Below are 15,455 nucleotides of genomic sequence, written 5' to 3' on the forward strand. Positions count from 1 at the left end.
TGAGAACCAGCCTTAAATAGCGCGCTTATCAATCCCCACCCTCCTCTTGCTCCTTTTCCGATATATCCAGAGATATTTATATCAAAGGTTTTGCGTCTGTCAGATGCAGGCCTCATTTTGAAACAAAAGGCCAATGATCATGACGATTCGGAAAAGCCTTCTACCTGATGTAGAATTCAGATAAAAAAAGCACCAGATACTAAAGTGATTGTTTTTTCACCAGAATGCACCATTGTCGTAGATATTGTCTTCATGATTGATTCTTCACAGTCTATGGGAAATCAGGAGTTCGCGGATACCAAAGCGTTTATCGGCAAAGTAATTCCGCACCTCAACCCCTCCAGTAAAGGTACCGGTCATAACACTGCATGTGATCAGAGTCATATCACCTAGGTGATATGCTTCTGATGTGATAAATTTAATAGCCTCTTTTCTTATTCAAGAGCGATTTAAATTAAAAGAATCTAAGATTGAAAACAAGTATAACTTGGTCTGGCAGAAATACAAGGTTTGTTTCTAATTCTGCATTACGGTGCGCAGGTTTTTTACTCATATATTAACCTCCAGTTTGCTGAAAAAAGGCAGATTTTATTCGTATGTTGTGGTTTTAATCTATCTTTGGTTTATTTTTTTTTTAACCAGTTTGACTCCTTTCCCTTAACCCTATGATTTTGTGTACTTTGCAGTAATTTTGGGTGGTTTTCTGGCATTTTTAAAAAATTTTGAAATCCAAGATGGCGGATACAAGATAGCGGCTGTTTGACATCATGATGTAATTGTTACGTGATGTCACGTCATCATCTCACGTGACGTATACCAAAAGAAAGATGTTCGGACATACTATATATCCTATAATTTTTATTGTGATTGCTTAAATATTCTGGAAGTTACAACCCCCACCCCCACCCCGGTCAGAGAAGGTTCAAAAAAGCCTGGTCTGAATAGGGTTAAATTTAAACCACAGCTCATACACCTTTTTTTCGTTATTTAACTAATTTTGTTTCTGAATTCATGCTTTTCTTATTCTCTAACAAGAAAAGTAGAGAAAAAAATCTAGAAGTTTTGCTGTTCATTGCTACGGTCGTCCGTTTAGTTTTACAGGTGCAATTTCTACGACGTTGCTTATTAGCCACGCCAATAATGTTGTGGGCAATGCGTAGCGTATGGGCACGTCCTAATAAAAACAGTTGCATTATAACAATGCCTTAAGCAATCTAACAACTGATTTTCCTCAGCAGACCATTTTAACGTAGCTTTGACCTTAAAAACCAGTTTTAATTGAGGAAAAAGCATAAGCTAAGGCAAATCCTCGCTGAACATTCGAAGAGTTCCCGATTCGGGTATCTCATTAAGAGCTAGCGCGAGAACACAGAAAAAAAGTTCCATTAGCATGAACCAACATCGTTAGCAAAACTCGCGGGCTCAGGCTAGTTTCGCACACGGACTGTCGTCGTCAACCGGTATTTGTTTCCACAATGAACTGTAGTTGATTTAACTAAAGATCTCTTAAGCTAATTATACCTCGGCTATCTGTGGAAGAAAACGGTATTGTCTCTTAGAGATATTCTTCACAGAAACGCCATCAAAAAACCTCCAGAGAAAGTTTTAACCAAAAACCAATGCATCTGAGCATTTTAATATTGACTATATGTATTAAGAATATCTTTTATTTGTAATAGCAATTAATTTTAGTGTAGTTCTAGTCTGGTATTTATAGGGGACGGCTGTTATTTAAACTACCGAGCCATCAGTAAAAAATTTCTCCAAAGTACTATTACTATCATTATAATCATTATTTTTGTTATTCATGTATTTAGTCATTCACTTTATTTGTCTTAAAGGAACTCACGTGGGGATTCTTGCCTTTGCGAACTCTGCAAATATCAAACATTCTTTTACGGATAAGCAAGATATCTCAACCATACAGAAGGCTTTGGATGACATTCTTTTGTTCGGGACAGCAAATACAATCATTGCCTTCAACGAGGCTAAGAGACAAATCAATAAACCCCATGGTCACGGAAACCAACACAAGCGACGGCGAGTGCTGGTTGTTGCTTCTAATGGAAAATATCCGTGTAAGAGCACAATGCTTCCCACTTTCTTTGCTCTGTTTCTCGTAATCTTTTATATACAAAGTAGTCAAAGATGGCGTATTTTGACAAAAGTCTAAAGTTATCAAGTTCTTTTTTTCGTTTGTAGACCGTCTCAGTCTCTTCACAGATCACTTTACGGAAAAGGATGGCGAATAGCACAATTACACATAGTTCTTAGCGCACGAAAACCCAAAAACCCTTATTAAAGGGGTAGTATCATGAGAATCAACTCGAAAAGTCAAAAGAAATATCTACTTATAAAATATAATTTGGTTTTTTTTTTTTTTTTTTTTTTTTATTAATGGAAAAATAATATTAAAAAAATAATATTAAAAATTAAAAATAATTTAGCTTTGTTAAAAATTATTATAACAGTCCACTAAAGTAACAAAATAGGTATTAACATGAGTTAAACAGGCATGAGATTTTAATCAAAAATTGAAAACGTCTGCCAGACGTTTTCAAACTCTGCCCATGTGTCTTAGATAAATCGTTAAAAAGTAATTACACTTTGCTCTCCTTCACTTAATATCCTTTCTTTGGTGTTCAAGGCGCATCTTGTAAATGACCGAAGCTATTTAGTAATAATTTTAGCTCTGTTATGGCCACAAATGCATCAACACCCCCATGATTCTGCCACTTTAAAACGCTAAAAATAAGTTTCGAAAACTTCAAACCTGCAGCAACATGGTTTTCTATTTGCCTATTGGCTGTGTTAGGTTCGCAAGGTGTTGTGGTAAATTGTACAGTTGTCATAGTTTTCCTTATGGAGAATTAGCCATCTTTATTCCATGTACTAATTTGGCGTTTTGACCTTATTTTTGTACATTACAAAACGTTATATATCTTTTGTGAGTTATATTAGCTCCCTTAAGACTTTCCTCTAGAGCGCTGCTTTACAAAAATAAGTCTTACAAGCTAAAAGAGAGCTTCCAAAGTCCTAAATTCGAGCCTGAGTGTTAATACTCTTCGCAAAAACCCGTTGTAAATAAATTGAATGGCGTTATGCAGGTTGTTATTTATATTTTTAGATCCAAGCATGGCTATACCGGCTGCTCAGCAACTGAAGGATGATGGGATTGTCATAATTAGCCTGGGGCTCGAATCTTTTGTAGATAGAGCACAACTAGAATCCGTCGCTACTTCCGTAGATCAAGTGGTTACCCCGACGACGAAAAGTGATGTCTCTGCCATAGCTGACCTCCTTTCAATGATTTGCGCAGGTAAAAACACTGCAGGAATTATACTAATCTTAGTATGAACTATACAAATATCAAAAAGAACTATAATGAACAAAAGAAAATCGAAGCACCTCCTTTGGACATCTATATGAGGAATAAGGGGGGGGGGGGGGGTCTTATTTATAACTGCACCTTTGTCAAATCTACGGATAGCTTTTATTTTTTTTTAAGGTAGCAATGTTAAATTAGTAATGTTTTTTCCACGTTCGGATGAGTGCGGATGAAAATGCAATTTGCTTGGATGTAATGTAACGCTGTTTTTTTTATTATTTCTTGTGAATTTGAAATGGCCAAGGTAACAAGAGCGTTTGTGAAGTTTCCTCTTTCAACTTCTTGTAAAAATGCATGTTCTTTTAGTCGACAGAAAACCAGAAGTCGTCGTCTCCCGCTCAGCGGAAGAGTCTGCACTCAGAGGTCACGTAATTGGCACGGTGCATGCGTGGGATGACTTCGCGTGCGCCTTCAGCTGTCTCCATACAAAGAACTGTTTCTCTTTCAACTTCAAGGAAAGGTCACAAGTGTGCGAGTTGAACCATTCAAACAAGTTAGCATCGCCCCAAGATCTTGTTATAGACCTAGATTCCAGCTATTATGAGTTAGATTTCTCATAAAAGAATGGCTTTTAGTCCTCCCAGACCATGCAAAGTCATAAGGTTTACAAAAAATCAAACATATTATTTTCATTTCAGTATGGCCTGGGATCTTTGTCTCATATACTCTTTGTTATAACAGTACTGGAACAATTTTTTTGTAAAAGGGGACTTGCGAAAAATCTTCGAGCGTACCATCGTAACTATCTGTAGAACAAGATGGAGCTTTCAGGTTGCCGTAAACTTTTATTTGTGCTAGTTATCCATAATTACTTAATAGGATAAACTAGATGAACTAAATAAACGTTGAATCACTGATTTTTCGTAAAATATGATCTGAACCAGCCCTTCCTATGCCGAAAAAAAAAGTTTCAAACGATATGTTGTGATTAAGTTTTATTCTTGGTACAATCTGGTATTTGCCATTGTTTTAAATATATTACCATACACCAGTACGAAGAAAAAAAAAAAAGTACATATATTTTGACAACAATGTGCCAATTTATTTAGCACCGTTGTGCTCATTCAAGACATTGTAAATAAGCAAACAAGTATTGCATTCAATTAAATATAAATAACTGTGTAAAATGCAACGGTAAAACAATAAAGTGAGAGGAAAGCAGCTCACTGTATGTAAGAATCATTGGGTAAAAGGGGGAAGAAACATTCCGCGTAAGTAAATTGCCAAAGAGCTTGCGACTACAGTTACTGTTCTTAAACGAAGAACTTATTTTCATTGGATGTCGAAAGCAATTTCGCTGCACAGACTTGAATGGCTTTAAGCTATCCATTATTATCTGCCCAAATGCAGTTTAATAAGCACCGATAAGCTAAGGCACAGAACTGAAGAAGGCAGGGCAAAACATTGCTCCGGGAGAGAGTGCTTCTTATGCTGGACTATACGGGGAGGCTCAATAATTTCAATTTGATTAATTAATTATTGTATTTCAAAGCAATAGTTAAATACATAGCACTTAAAGGCATTTGCAATAAAAATCTATATTTTCAGTATTACTTGCTATAAATTAAACAAACAGGGATAAAGTTACAATCATTTAACGGTATCGTAAACAATAGTACAAAATCTATCTTGAGATGTATTTCTTGTAGGAATTAAGGAAAAAGAAAAGAATAAAAGAGAGTGAGCCTTTCTTGATGCACGTAATAGTTACACTAACATTGAGTAATTAAAAAGTGACCGATAGGTCGTACGTTTTATTCAAAGGCATGTATCCCAGACTCCCTCGATGCACCAGGCTTCTTCCAGTAGTTCCCGGATGTAAGACGCCTTGGGTCTGTTCTCGTCCATCTCCTCAAAGCACAGGTTCATAATTTCATGTAGCTAAAGAAAAACGATTTTAAGTGAGCCACTAAAAAAAGGTTGAAATTTGTCTTCTTGATTGGTAAATTCCATACGTTCTTTCATACATGGCAAATTTGCCCTCCCGTGTTACTGTCTTATTGCTAATACAGCCATTTACCTGCTGAAGTTTTCATTTTAAATATGCAAATAGGCGGGCTAAATCGGTGCATTTTTTCAAGATAATTGAAGAAACAGAAGCTAAATTTGTTATTAATTTGTATACGACAAGTATTTGTTATTTCTGAGTTTAACTTGTACTGTAAAACTGAAACAACTTTATTAAATTTCCTTTTTTTCTTACTGAAAAACAAGTTTTATTTTCATCTTTCCTAAGACATTCCTGACGTCAAATATTCATATCACTAACGTATGTTTTCCAAAGAGAAAATTTGTCGCAAACTTCGAAATCGCTGAAGTTGTCCAAATGAATTATTGAAGTTGATGGTTTCAAAAAAACGAACAGAAAATCGTGAATGGACGTTAAATGCGGAATATTTCAAACACGGCTCTAAAGTGAATAGTAATTGATTATGTTACGATGCAAAATGTGACCAAATGCGCAGTTCTATATTCCTTTGTAATACTGAATGATACACAAACACCACAACTACATTAATTTTACCTTGATGTATTCACAGGAGTCATAACAATACCCTAATAAGGTAGCTAGCAACTGTCCAAACTGTTGAATGTCGTTGCCACAGTTACTCTGTCCATCAACCTCTACGTTTTTAAAGGCACCAGAATCATTCATCTTAGACGCACGAGAAAATCCACCCAAGACTGCTCTTATAGGAGGAAGCTATAGAAAAAGTTGATTAATAAAAAAGCTAAGGTTGAATGAGATACAGACCTATGAAAGGCAAAAAAGAAATTTGTTTGTCGAGAGTGTTTATTTACTCTAGCATGATTACACTTTTAATATATTCTCTATAATCATGGTGCAAATTTACTCAAACAGTTAAATGCTCGGCGCATAAAAGCTCCGTCCACGTACCATGCTTGTTATTGTGTTTGGTTTTAACTAACATTTATTTAGAACATCTCTCCTATCTATTTATAAAAGAAAACTGTCCAAGTGTGCGAAATAAACTAAATAGGGTTACTTAACGTAAGGTCGGGTTTAAGTTCACTTACTCTTGGGCATTGACCAATCAAAATGTTGTTTGTTGTAATGCTGTTATGGAGTATTCCATGATCCTGAAGTCGTTCTATAGCGCTGATGACGTCACAGGCAATGGCGCACACTGCGTCGAAGTTAAGAATAATTCCTTTCTCGCAAAGGAAATCTTTCAATGTTGAACTCGACACAAAGTCATAGCAAATCAGGCTTGAGAAAAAAAAAAGAATCAATTAATTAATATAACTATGATGTTTTCCTGTCTTTCAAGTCTGGGCAAACCGGAAACGAGAACGAGAGTAGACGAGGGGCGCCTTCCTTTTGACCAAAAATTACAAGAACTGTTGAATTTTTACATGTTAACTAGTCAACCGAAAATATTGGGAGAAAAAACAATTGAACGGGGAATTTCCGGGAAGAAACTTCCGAAAATTTAAGTGTTCCTCAAGAGGTTGTCCTCTTTCTCGGACATTAGACCCATCACCGGCTGAAGGCGATTTTAATTTGTTAATTCAACTTTTTAGTACTCTTATAAGATGCCAACTTACAAACTGTTTGAGTCAGTTAAATCACGAATCTTCACATTTCCCTCGATGCTTTGGTCACGAGCTAAAAAAAAAAGATTAACTGATTGCAAATGGATACACAGAAACAACTTAACGTGTATAGCGTAAACATTCCATCAAATCAGTTTACAATACTACACCGCATGCATCCTCGCACACCTCCCCAGTGACTCCGAGAATAGCAACCAGTACATTATATATAAGGTTTGAATATAACTGTTTTCGCCATACAATTGTCATGGTCTCGTCAAAAATGTAACGGAATTTGTGGCCAAGACTGTTTCTCATTTGAATAATACGAAAAAGGTTGCAAAAACGATTTTATCATCTTTTTCAGTAATACAATAAAGGACAAGTCGTGTTCTGCTAGCGATTTTTAGATTTATTTTTTGGAGTTTGAAGTGGTGTCTTGTCCACACATTTAAATAACCACACATTTAAGGGACCGGTCATTATTTTTCGCCTGGGGGGGGGGGGGGGAGCGGAGGATTATGGGGGGATCACTTGATTTTAAGGAGAGCAGAAGGGGGGATCTTTCGTAACTGAGAGTCCAAATGGGGGATCACTAAAAATTTTGGAAGGATTCAGATGCGGGACCACTCAAATCTGCTTGGATAATGCCAGTTTGAGAGCATACAAAATAAATGCGCCCATTCTACTGGGAGATTAAAGCATTTACAGTCTTAATTTGTTCTAACACAACTTTATTTAAAGAAAACGGAAGCTGTCAAACTGGCGAATGTGCACATTTGAATTTATATCGAGAACATTTTGTGTTTGACCGTGCTTATGCCTTAGCTAATATTCATCTTTGAACATGACAGGCGAGTTCTAAATCGTGAACCATCACTTCTAATAACTGAAACATTGTGAAATAGCATGTTCGTTTAAACATAAAGCATTTATTGCGTCTCTAGGGAATGGGCTCCTGTCTCAACTCTAAACTTAATCCGATTCAACTGCTTCATCTGCCTCGCCCTTAAAAAGGGCGCTGCTTGCTCTAGATTTTTTGTTATGGTCATGCTAAAAATACGCTTTTCTAGCAGCCACAGCAAAGGGTCAGATGCAAACGCCTCGTTGTTTTTTTTAGCAAAGTCAGCATTGATGCTAACTACATATACATATATGTTACCCTAACATTCTCTTCGATTGAACCGAAAATTTGCCCCGCGAACTAGAGATGACGTGTCCTCTATAAGAGATGACATGCCCTCTGCTCGAGTAGTTTCTTCCTGGTTTTTCGGACCTTCCTCTTATTTTTAGTTCCTTTCTTCTTGACATTGATGATTTTTTCGCGCATAAAAAAAACTTCGACAGGTTGATATGCGCTGTTGCCAACTTGCCGTTAGAAGCGGACTGAAGTTCATCGTACAGCGTAGTGATTCGCCTTTCTGCTTCTTCTAAAAAGGCGAGCTCGTCGCCTCCAAATTTTTTGGCACACTTCAAATTTCTTACTCTTTAGTAAATTATTCGCTTTGTTCAGTACTAGTTTGACAGCTCCTCGATCTAATTATTTAGCGCTCATCACATTTGCTGTTGTTCAAGCAGGTAGTTCCTGAACCCAGCTTACTTGTGATGAAACACAGACTCGTAAATCTGTTGAGCAGTGCTGTAAAAAAAACTTCAAATTCGTTTTTTTTTATATTTATTGCCAGGGTTTCATGTCTGAACACTGAATATTGATGCGAAGTAATCGGGGGGCGGTGGGGGGGGGGGGGGGGGGATCACGAATTTTTTCTATATTAATGAGGGGGGATCACTTCAATGCAATAACATTAAAAGGGGGAACGCCTAAATTTTACCATGTTTAGCACAAAAACCTCCGCTCCCCCCCCCCCCCCCAGGCGATAAATAATGACCGGTCCCTAAATAACCTAGCCAGGTCTGACAGTCATCTATTTGACATCATATTTAAAGTTAGTTGATTAAATCTGGAAAGCTGCGTGAAATTATAAATTAACGCTCATTTCATCAGCTCATTTCTCACTCACTGTATCAAATTAACTGTAAAAAAATGAGCTTCTTGCCTTTGGAGTGCCAGCGATAATAAAGTAGATTGGCGTGCGGATCTTCACCACAAGACAGACCCTGTATTATATCTGCCTCTCGATCCCAGTCCTCTTTCAATTCTTTTCCAAAATATTTCAGTAACACCATACTTGCAATATTTCCTTCCTCGCACCAAGCGGTAGCATAACCCTAAAATATATATGAAATTTATAAGACTGAGCAGAACTAACAGCTTTTCTAGACGCATTTTATCGGGTCCCCACTGTTTCAGTGAAACAAATTTCCACATTCTCAATGGGTTAGAAATTTTCAGATAACTTAGAAGCAATGACATGTGACATAAGAAAGAAGGGCGTAGTGGCAAATGACGACATGACGTAGTTACTTTGCGAGTTTAAGTGGGAAACACGCCTACGCGCACGATCATTACGTTGTTACTGTTTAACTCTTAGAGCCAAACCTAACGCTGAGGAGCTTGATCTTCCAACAACACCGCCTCACGCGCGCTTTGTTTGAATACACGAATTACGATTATACTAGAGCCGAGACTGGAATAGTTGCTGGAAATAAAGTAACATACTTTGACCATGATTCGGTTGTAAAGCGCGTTTTACTGTTGCTGTTGTGGTTGTGATTTAGTTGTTGATTTATGCAGTGCACGTGCACTGCCCTATTGTGATTAATATTTCATTCGTAGTTAAACTTTCATGCTCCCGCCTAGTGTGATCGCAGTATCAGTTTCTTGCAGGACCTCACGTAGGTAGGGGTTTAGGTTGCAGTGTTGCTCAACTTTTATTTAGTGATGTAGAAATAAAGGGCAGTCTTGGTGGTTAAGAGATAAAAAAGGCAAACATAATTCCAACCAATGAAGGAAGACTACCGGAATATTGATAAAACACTATGCAAGAAGGCCATGATTTGTTCCTAGGTAGTCTACTGCAATCAACCCAAAGTATGTGTTAATTAAATACTGGTTTAGAAAGAGACGTAACGAGATTGATTTTCAATGTGCCAAAAACACGCCCGCACGCAGGCACAGCGCCCAAGCGCAGCGCGCATGCACGCACACATATGCATGAACAGTTCTCCAGCGTGAGCAAACCACAAACCTCTTGATATCGCTTCGAATAATGTTGTTCATTCTTTGTCAAATAAAAACCCATTTGCTACTTACTGTTGAACGCTTTTCTTCAGTGTCGTCTTGCAAAATGTTAACTTGTTCAATCAGCCTCAGTTTAACCTGTACTTGTTTATTTTCTCGTTCCTTTATTTCCGATGTTGGCGATAACGATACAGGACTGGAACCAGCGTTGACATTGGAAACTATAGTGTTGTCACCAGATGCTTCTCGCCAATGAACTGGTTGACGTTTCGTATCTAAAAATTGACAACAGAAGAGGAAGTGTTCAAAGACCTTCCCAAGATGGAATACGTTTAGTAAAGTAGATATGTATAGCCATCTTATTATAAGGATCGAAGTGACAGTAGCTTTTATGCTGAAAAGTTCGTTGTGTAATAGTCATTTTAATTTCGATGTTTTACAGGGTTAGCTGTTTTCAGTTATTAGGCCTCGTCGAGTGTTTTCCTACTATAAATGTTCCACAGTGAGAGCCGATTATGTTCAGCAAGAAAATTAACTCTTCTTCGTCTCCTCTGTTGAAACTGCAGAAATTTAAATATTTCTTTATTGCATCGCTGTCCTTTGCAGTGATAATTAAAACCGTTAAAAATAGATTGATCTGCATGATTTTACCCACCTGACCCAGAGATTTTCATCATCTGCAAAACAAATCCAGTAACCTTTTTCCTCTTCCGTGTTAAGCTTCGTTTAGTTCTCTTGGTGGAAAAGGTGTACAAGATTGGATTGAGGGACGAATTAAGCGGAAGAACAAACACTGCTATCCACACGTAAGCAATCTTGTTTGGATCCTCAAAATTTCCAGTCAAAGACAAAATGTTGATAATAATTATGGGCATCCAACAGCAGAAGTCCGTCATCACAATGAAGACAAGACGCTTGGCCATAGCGGATTCTTTGTTTAGATTTGTTGACCTTACGGCGCGGGAAACGCGCTTTACCGTCCAGAACATTGAAATGTAAGCGATCAGGATAAACGTGAAAGAAATAAAGTTCAAACCAACGAAAAAGGCGACAGAATATTCCCAACCAGCCGGTGTCCCTTCGGACAGTTGAAGCGGAAGGCAAACGGCGGAGCGGCTGTAGAAACCGAAGTTACTGGCGCTCTCGTAGCCGTAGAAGTAGCTTATCCCAGTGATGGGAATCACTGATATGGCTACACCAAATATCCATACCCCAGTGCACGCAAAAACGGCGGCTTTGTTAGTGAGGCGCTTGAACTTGAAAGGGAAGACAATCGATATTAGTCTATCTAACGTGATAATGGTTAGAATCAGCACGGATACTTCACTGGAGAGCATCGAAAGAGCTCCAGCAATTTTACAACCTATCCCAGATCTCCATTCGATGTCATGTTTAAAATATTCCCCTTGCCACCTCAAGTCCATGATTGCAATTGTCATCATATAAACTCCCATAAACATATCGGCCACTGCCAGATTTGTCAGCAAGAACGAATGAACTCTGTTTTCTTCCTTATCAATGATCCGCCATATTATGACCAGAAGATTCCCAGCGAAGCCGAGGATTCCCAGAATCCAAATACAGATCTGAAGAGCTTTATTCTTCATAAGGTCGTCGCAGCTTGAGAATTCATCCACTGGAGATTCACATTCAACTCCAACTATTGTTTTCTTGGCGTAGCAGCAAAGGATGAAGCGGTCAAGTTTCCTGTGTGAGAATTTTAAGAAAGGTAAATTCGGTTTCTTTTAGTCATCTGAAAGAGTCAGGTGCCTTGTACAAGAACACAACCGACCTATTCCAGGGTGCGAGCCCAGTCTTATTGATTAGCTAGAGATTAAACGGACAAATTAAATTAAAGGCGGCTGCCGTGACTCGTATAATGTACAACTTTAAAAATTAAGATTTCGAGCTCGGGCTTAATAATAAGTTAACCCTCGGACGTACAAGGGGGGGGAGGGGGGATGTCACCCCCCCGTAAGGTTTTTTCCAAATTTTGAAAAAAGCATTTACCCTACAATGCTGAAACTTTCGGTAGCTGTTCATTCATTCTTTGCGGAAATGTTGATATGTCAACCATGTGTCCATGGTATATGACGTTGCCATGGCAACGTCATAAATACAAGCAGGTCTTGCCAAAAATCGTCATTTTTAACATTTTTCTTGATTTTTCTAGTTTTTTAAAACAGAAGTGCAAGATTTGTTTATTTTTACATTCCATAAGCATTCTAGCTTGATTTTGCATCAATTTCCGTTATTTTGTGACTTTCTAAGAAAATGTTGAAATCCAAGATGGCGGATCCGATGGCGGCTCTTATGACGTCACGTGACGTCATATGAAGTCAAAGCCAATTAAAATTATGTCATCTTGTAGAGTAAGCTAAGGGCTTTCTTCTCAGAGCAATATAATTTCGCTACGCCTTAATATAACGAAAACTCCGGGGAGGGGTTCCATCCACCCCCCTTCCCCCCCCTTGTACGATGATGGGGGTATGAGTTTCTTGTACGTCCGAGGGTTCAGAAATGAAAAGGAATGAATAAAATCACTCACAGATATTTGAGGTTGGTCAGTTCACTAAATGCATCTGCAGGTATCTTGTATAGTTTATTTCTGTCCAGATACCTGCGTTGAAATATAAGGAAAGACTTAAACATATCAGGCGATGTAGTCCACATTTTTTCTGTTTGTTGCCAAGTGTTATTTGTTTGGAAGTAGCAACGTCATAATTTCATTAGAAATTTAGGTTTTGGTACTTCTTCGTGTCACTAAGTTCAGATTCCTCAGGGGTCTATAAAGACGCTTACATTGATTTTAATTCTGTGCTTTGAAATAGGGGTGTAAAGGAAAACCGTTCCATCCCTCCATTTCTCTTTTTTGATTACATTGCTCTTAATAAAAGTGCAATGTAATCCGACACTTTAACAGTTAGGTAATCAATCCCGCTATCATTTAACTTTATAAGTAGTATTTCTAACCTAAATTGCGGTAGCGGTCTTTGTCACTACATTACGTACTTACATGTATTCTAATGACTTCAATCCTTGAAACGTCTCCTTTGTAACTGTTCTCAACTCGTTGCTGCTTAAATTCCTAGCAATGGCAAAATCAAACAGTGAAGACAAAATTAGGAAGTATTTTTCAATTCACTGTGACAAAACGTTTTCCTTGAGAGCGTCCTGAAAAAAAATAAACTTTAGTAATCGTCGGTTTACATGGTCTTACATAAACATGTACTCACAATAATTTTAGTTTTGAAAGAGCCCCAAACAGGCCATCTGGTAATGCTGTGAGCATGTTATCCTGAAGGTATCTAAGTAGCAATAAACAAATAGTTCACAGACCGGTCAAATGCGTCCCCAGGAGGGTAAAACGCATGCACGTAATTATCGAGGTACGTCGGTATACAGTGACTTTTCTGTAAACTGCGTAACTTATGTAGAGAAAATGGACGGAAAACTTAACTTATTTCCTACTAATCTACTTTTTTAACGATGACTACTCTACCTTTTGTTTTTAATTTGTTTGGGTATGTTGGATATGTTTCCATGACTTTGATGCCTTTGCGAACCGCCGGCTATCGTACACTTCTTATGGCACCATTGTGTCCCCTATATAAGCACACTGTCTTAACAGGGAGCTAACTAGATCGTTTTATACACATAAAGTCCCATTCATCGTCATTATTATGATAACAAATGGTATTTGTAAAACAGAGTTGGACAGTTACACCACTGAAGTAAAGAACTTAACAAATAAACACGAGAAAGCAAGGGATGTACTTTTACTCACAAATATGTCATGTTGCCTTGCTTGTCAAAAACACCATGCTCCAACTCCGTCAGTTGGTTTGAACGCATGCTTCTAAAGAAAAAAAACACTTAACTCAAGTTTAAACTTATAACTGATCGTTAACTTCATCGAAATAAATACAGTCTACAGCGACATGGGCATTAAAACTTAGCACTTACAAAACTTCCAAATTTGATAGTCCATCAAACACTCCACTGACTGCTTTGCGAAGAAGATTCCTTCCCAAATCTCTGAGAAAAAAAAAATAATTGAAATCTCCATTAAAATCTCGTATTGGAATACGTAACTATCCCCTTACGTCTATAGAAAATGTAGGAATACAAAAACGTTTGTATAGTTTTATTGATGGAAAATATAACTTATGGTGTTACTCACAGGACGCGTAAATAAGGCAGTCCGGTGAGTGCTCCAACTGGGAGAGTGCGAAGAAAGTTGGAGTTTAGTCTCCTGGAACAAACAAGAAGAAAACGAATCAACACATCACAATTACGAAAAAAACTCATTCTTGTTGTTTGACTGCCCCACTAAACTGACATGTCTTTAACATGAAGTGTGTTAGGCTTTACTGTTGATCTTTGCTTTCAAGGATGTTCAACGTACTCCCTAAGGTCTGTCATAAGTTGTAGTTTTGACATCGTGTTATTTCTTCTAATAAGTTCCCTCTTGTCTTGTCAATCGAGTTTTGCCATCAATGTGAACCGTTTGGAGCATGATTCACAGTCAAGAAAAATGAAAGTCATTCTAAATCGCTGAATTAGATGGTGATTGATTTTCTCTCAATTTTTAGGTTACAATGATATTTTATCATTAAATTACCTTCATTTTTCACTACTTACAGTGTTTTGACGGAAGAAACATTTTGGAAACAGTCTTCATCAAGGTGAAAGAGAACATTGAAACTCATGTCGCTTGAGACAACGAAGAAGAAGAAAAATACAATCATAGTTAATCAGTGATGCTGTGTATATGTCGGACAATGGCCTAACCATCACAGACCAGTGGCATTTCTGTACGTTTAATTTTAATTTCCTTATATGTTGCAAAATAATCAGATGATCAAGGATTTCGAACAAGGAATTCTGGAAATGTAACACAATATGCCGTTTTACTTTAGTAAAGTGAACACAACTCGTACAGAATTTAAAATAAACATGTTCCCCTTCTCCCCACTCAAGCTAGAAAATGCCAGATCTAAAATAAACTACATATTACAATTCAAGGAAAATGAAATTAAAAAGTAAAATCTTGCTTACATGTATTCCAGTTTTGTGAGATTTGCGAAATTCTTTTCTCGCAAATGGGATATCCGGTTTTGCTGGAAAAATCTGAACAATATCAACATTTTAGATAAACAGGAAATCTTCTGAAACTACACGTATATATGTACATTAAACAATCGTTTTTCGCTTGGAAATTGGGAGATAATAAATTATAAACACAGTAATTATGCAAACAAGGTAAGCCATTATGATAGCTTTTGCTTACTAATGTTCTTATAAATCTAAAGTCAATTTTCAAACCAAGTCGTATTTTACCAAGTGTATTCCATAGATTGTTTT

The 15,455-nt window shown here is 37.4% G+C and overlaps 2 protein-coding genes across 2 annotated transcripts in view; one reads left to right on the plus strand and one right to left on the minus strand.

Annotated features, from left to right (window-relative positions):
- Positions 1 to 263: 263 nt before the first annotated feature.
- LOC144641261 (uncharacterized) lies at positions 264 to 4,002 on the plus strand. The gene is made up of 4 exons (XM_078500322.1): positions 264 to 349; positions 1,842 to 2,078; positions 3,128 to 3,319; positions 3,695 to 4,002. Exons 1-4 carry the CDS (start codon positions 274 to 276, stop codon positions 3,946 to 3,948), a joined length of 759 nt encoding a protein of 252 aa, XP_078356448.1. The 5' UTR covers positions 264 to 273; the 3' UTR covers positions 3,949 to 4,002.
- Positions 4,003 to 4,892: 890 nt separating this feature from the next.
- The window catches only part of LOC144641914 (uncharacterized), a 43,157-nt gene continuing 32,594 nt past the window's right edge, over positions 4,893 to 15,455 (minus strand). Inside the window, exons 29-43 of the mRNA XM_078500934.1 lie at positions 15,150 to 15,221; positions 14,733 to 14,804; positions 14,272 to 14,343; positions 14,055 to 14,126; positions 13,876 to 13,947; positions 13,325 to 13,396; positions 13,105 to 13,176; positions 12,637 to 12,708; positions 10,744 to 11,795; positions 10,161 to 10,363; positions 9,004 to 9,175; positions 6,959 to 7,019; positions 6,428 to 6,620; positions 5,913 to 6,092; positions 4,893 to 5,269 (exon numbers count right to left, since the gene is read on the minus strand). Of these exons, the coding sequence (XP_078357060.1) occupies positions 5,147 to 5,269; positions 5,913 to 6,092; positions 6,428 to 6,620; positions 6,959 to 7,019; positions 9,004 to 9,175; positions 10,161 to 10,363; positions 10,744 to 11,795; positions 12,637 to 12,708; positions 13,105 to 13,176; positions 13,325 to 13,396; positions 13,876 to 13,947; positions 14,055 to 14,126; positions 14,272 to 14,343; positions 14,733 to 14,804; positions 15,150 to 15,221 (2,560 nt within the window). The 3' untranslated portion in view covers positions 4,893 to 5,146. The remainder of the gene's footprint in view (positions 5,270 to 5,912; positions 6,093 to 6,427; positions 6,621 to 6,958; positions 7,020 to 9,003; positions 9,176 to 10,160; positions 10,364 to 10,743; positions 11,796 to 12,636; positions 12,709 to 13,104; positions 13,177 to 13,324; positions 13,397 to 13,875; positions 13,948 to 14,054; positions 14,127 to 14,271; positions 14,344 to 14,732; positions 14,805 to 15,149; positions 15,222 to 15,455) is intronic.

This window comes from Oculina patagonica, chromosome 1 (genome assembly GCF_052425735.1).
Source record: "Oculina patagonica isolate OP01 chromosome 1, crgOcupat, whole genome shotgun sequence".
In the NCBI taxonomy this organism is placed as follows: Eukaryota; Metazoa; Cnidaria; class Anthozoa; order Scleractinia; family Oculinidae; genus Oculina; species Oculina patagonica.

Bases quoted from the DNA above. Each gene is read 5' to 3' on its own strand.
- LOC144641261 (XM_078500322.1), top strand. From the start codon at position 274: ATGGGAAATCAGGAGTTCGCGGATACCAAAGCGTTTATCGGCAAAGTA. The intron at 350-1,841 runs GTACCGGTCATA...TTTGTCTTAAAG, and splicing joins CCTCAACCCCTCCAGTAAAG to GAACTCACGTGGGGATTCTT. The intron at 2,079-3,127 runs GTAAGAGCACAA...TTATATTTTTAG, and splicing joins TTCTAATGGAAAATATCCGT to ATCCAAGCATGGCTATACCG.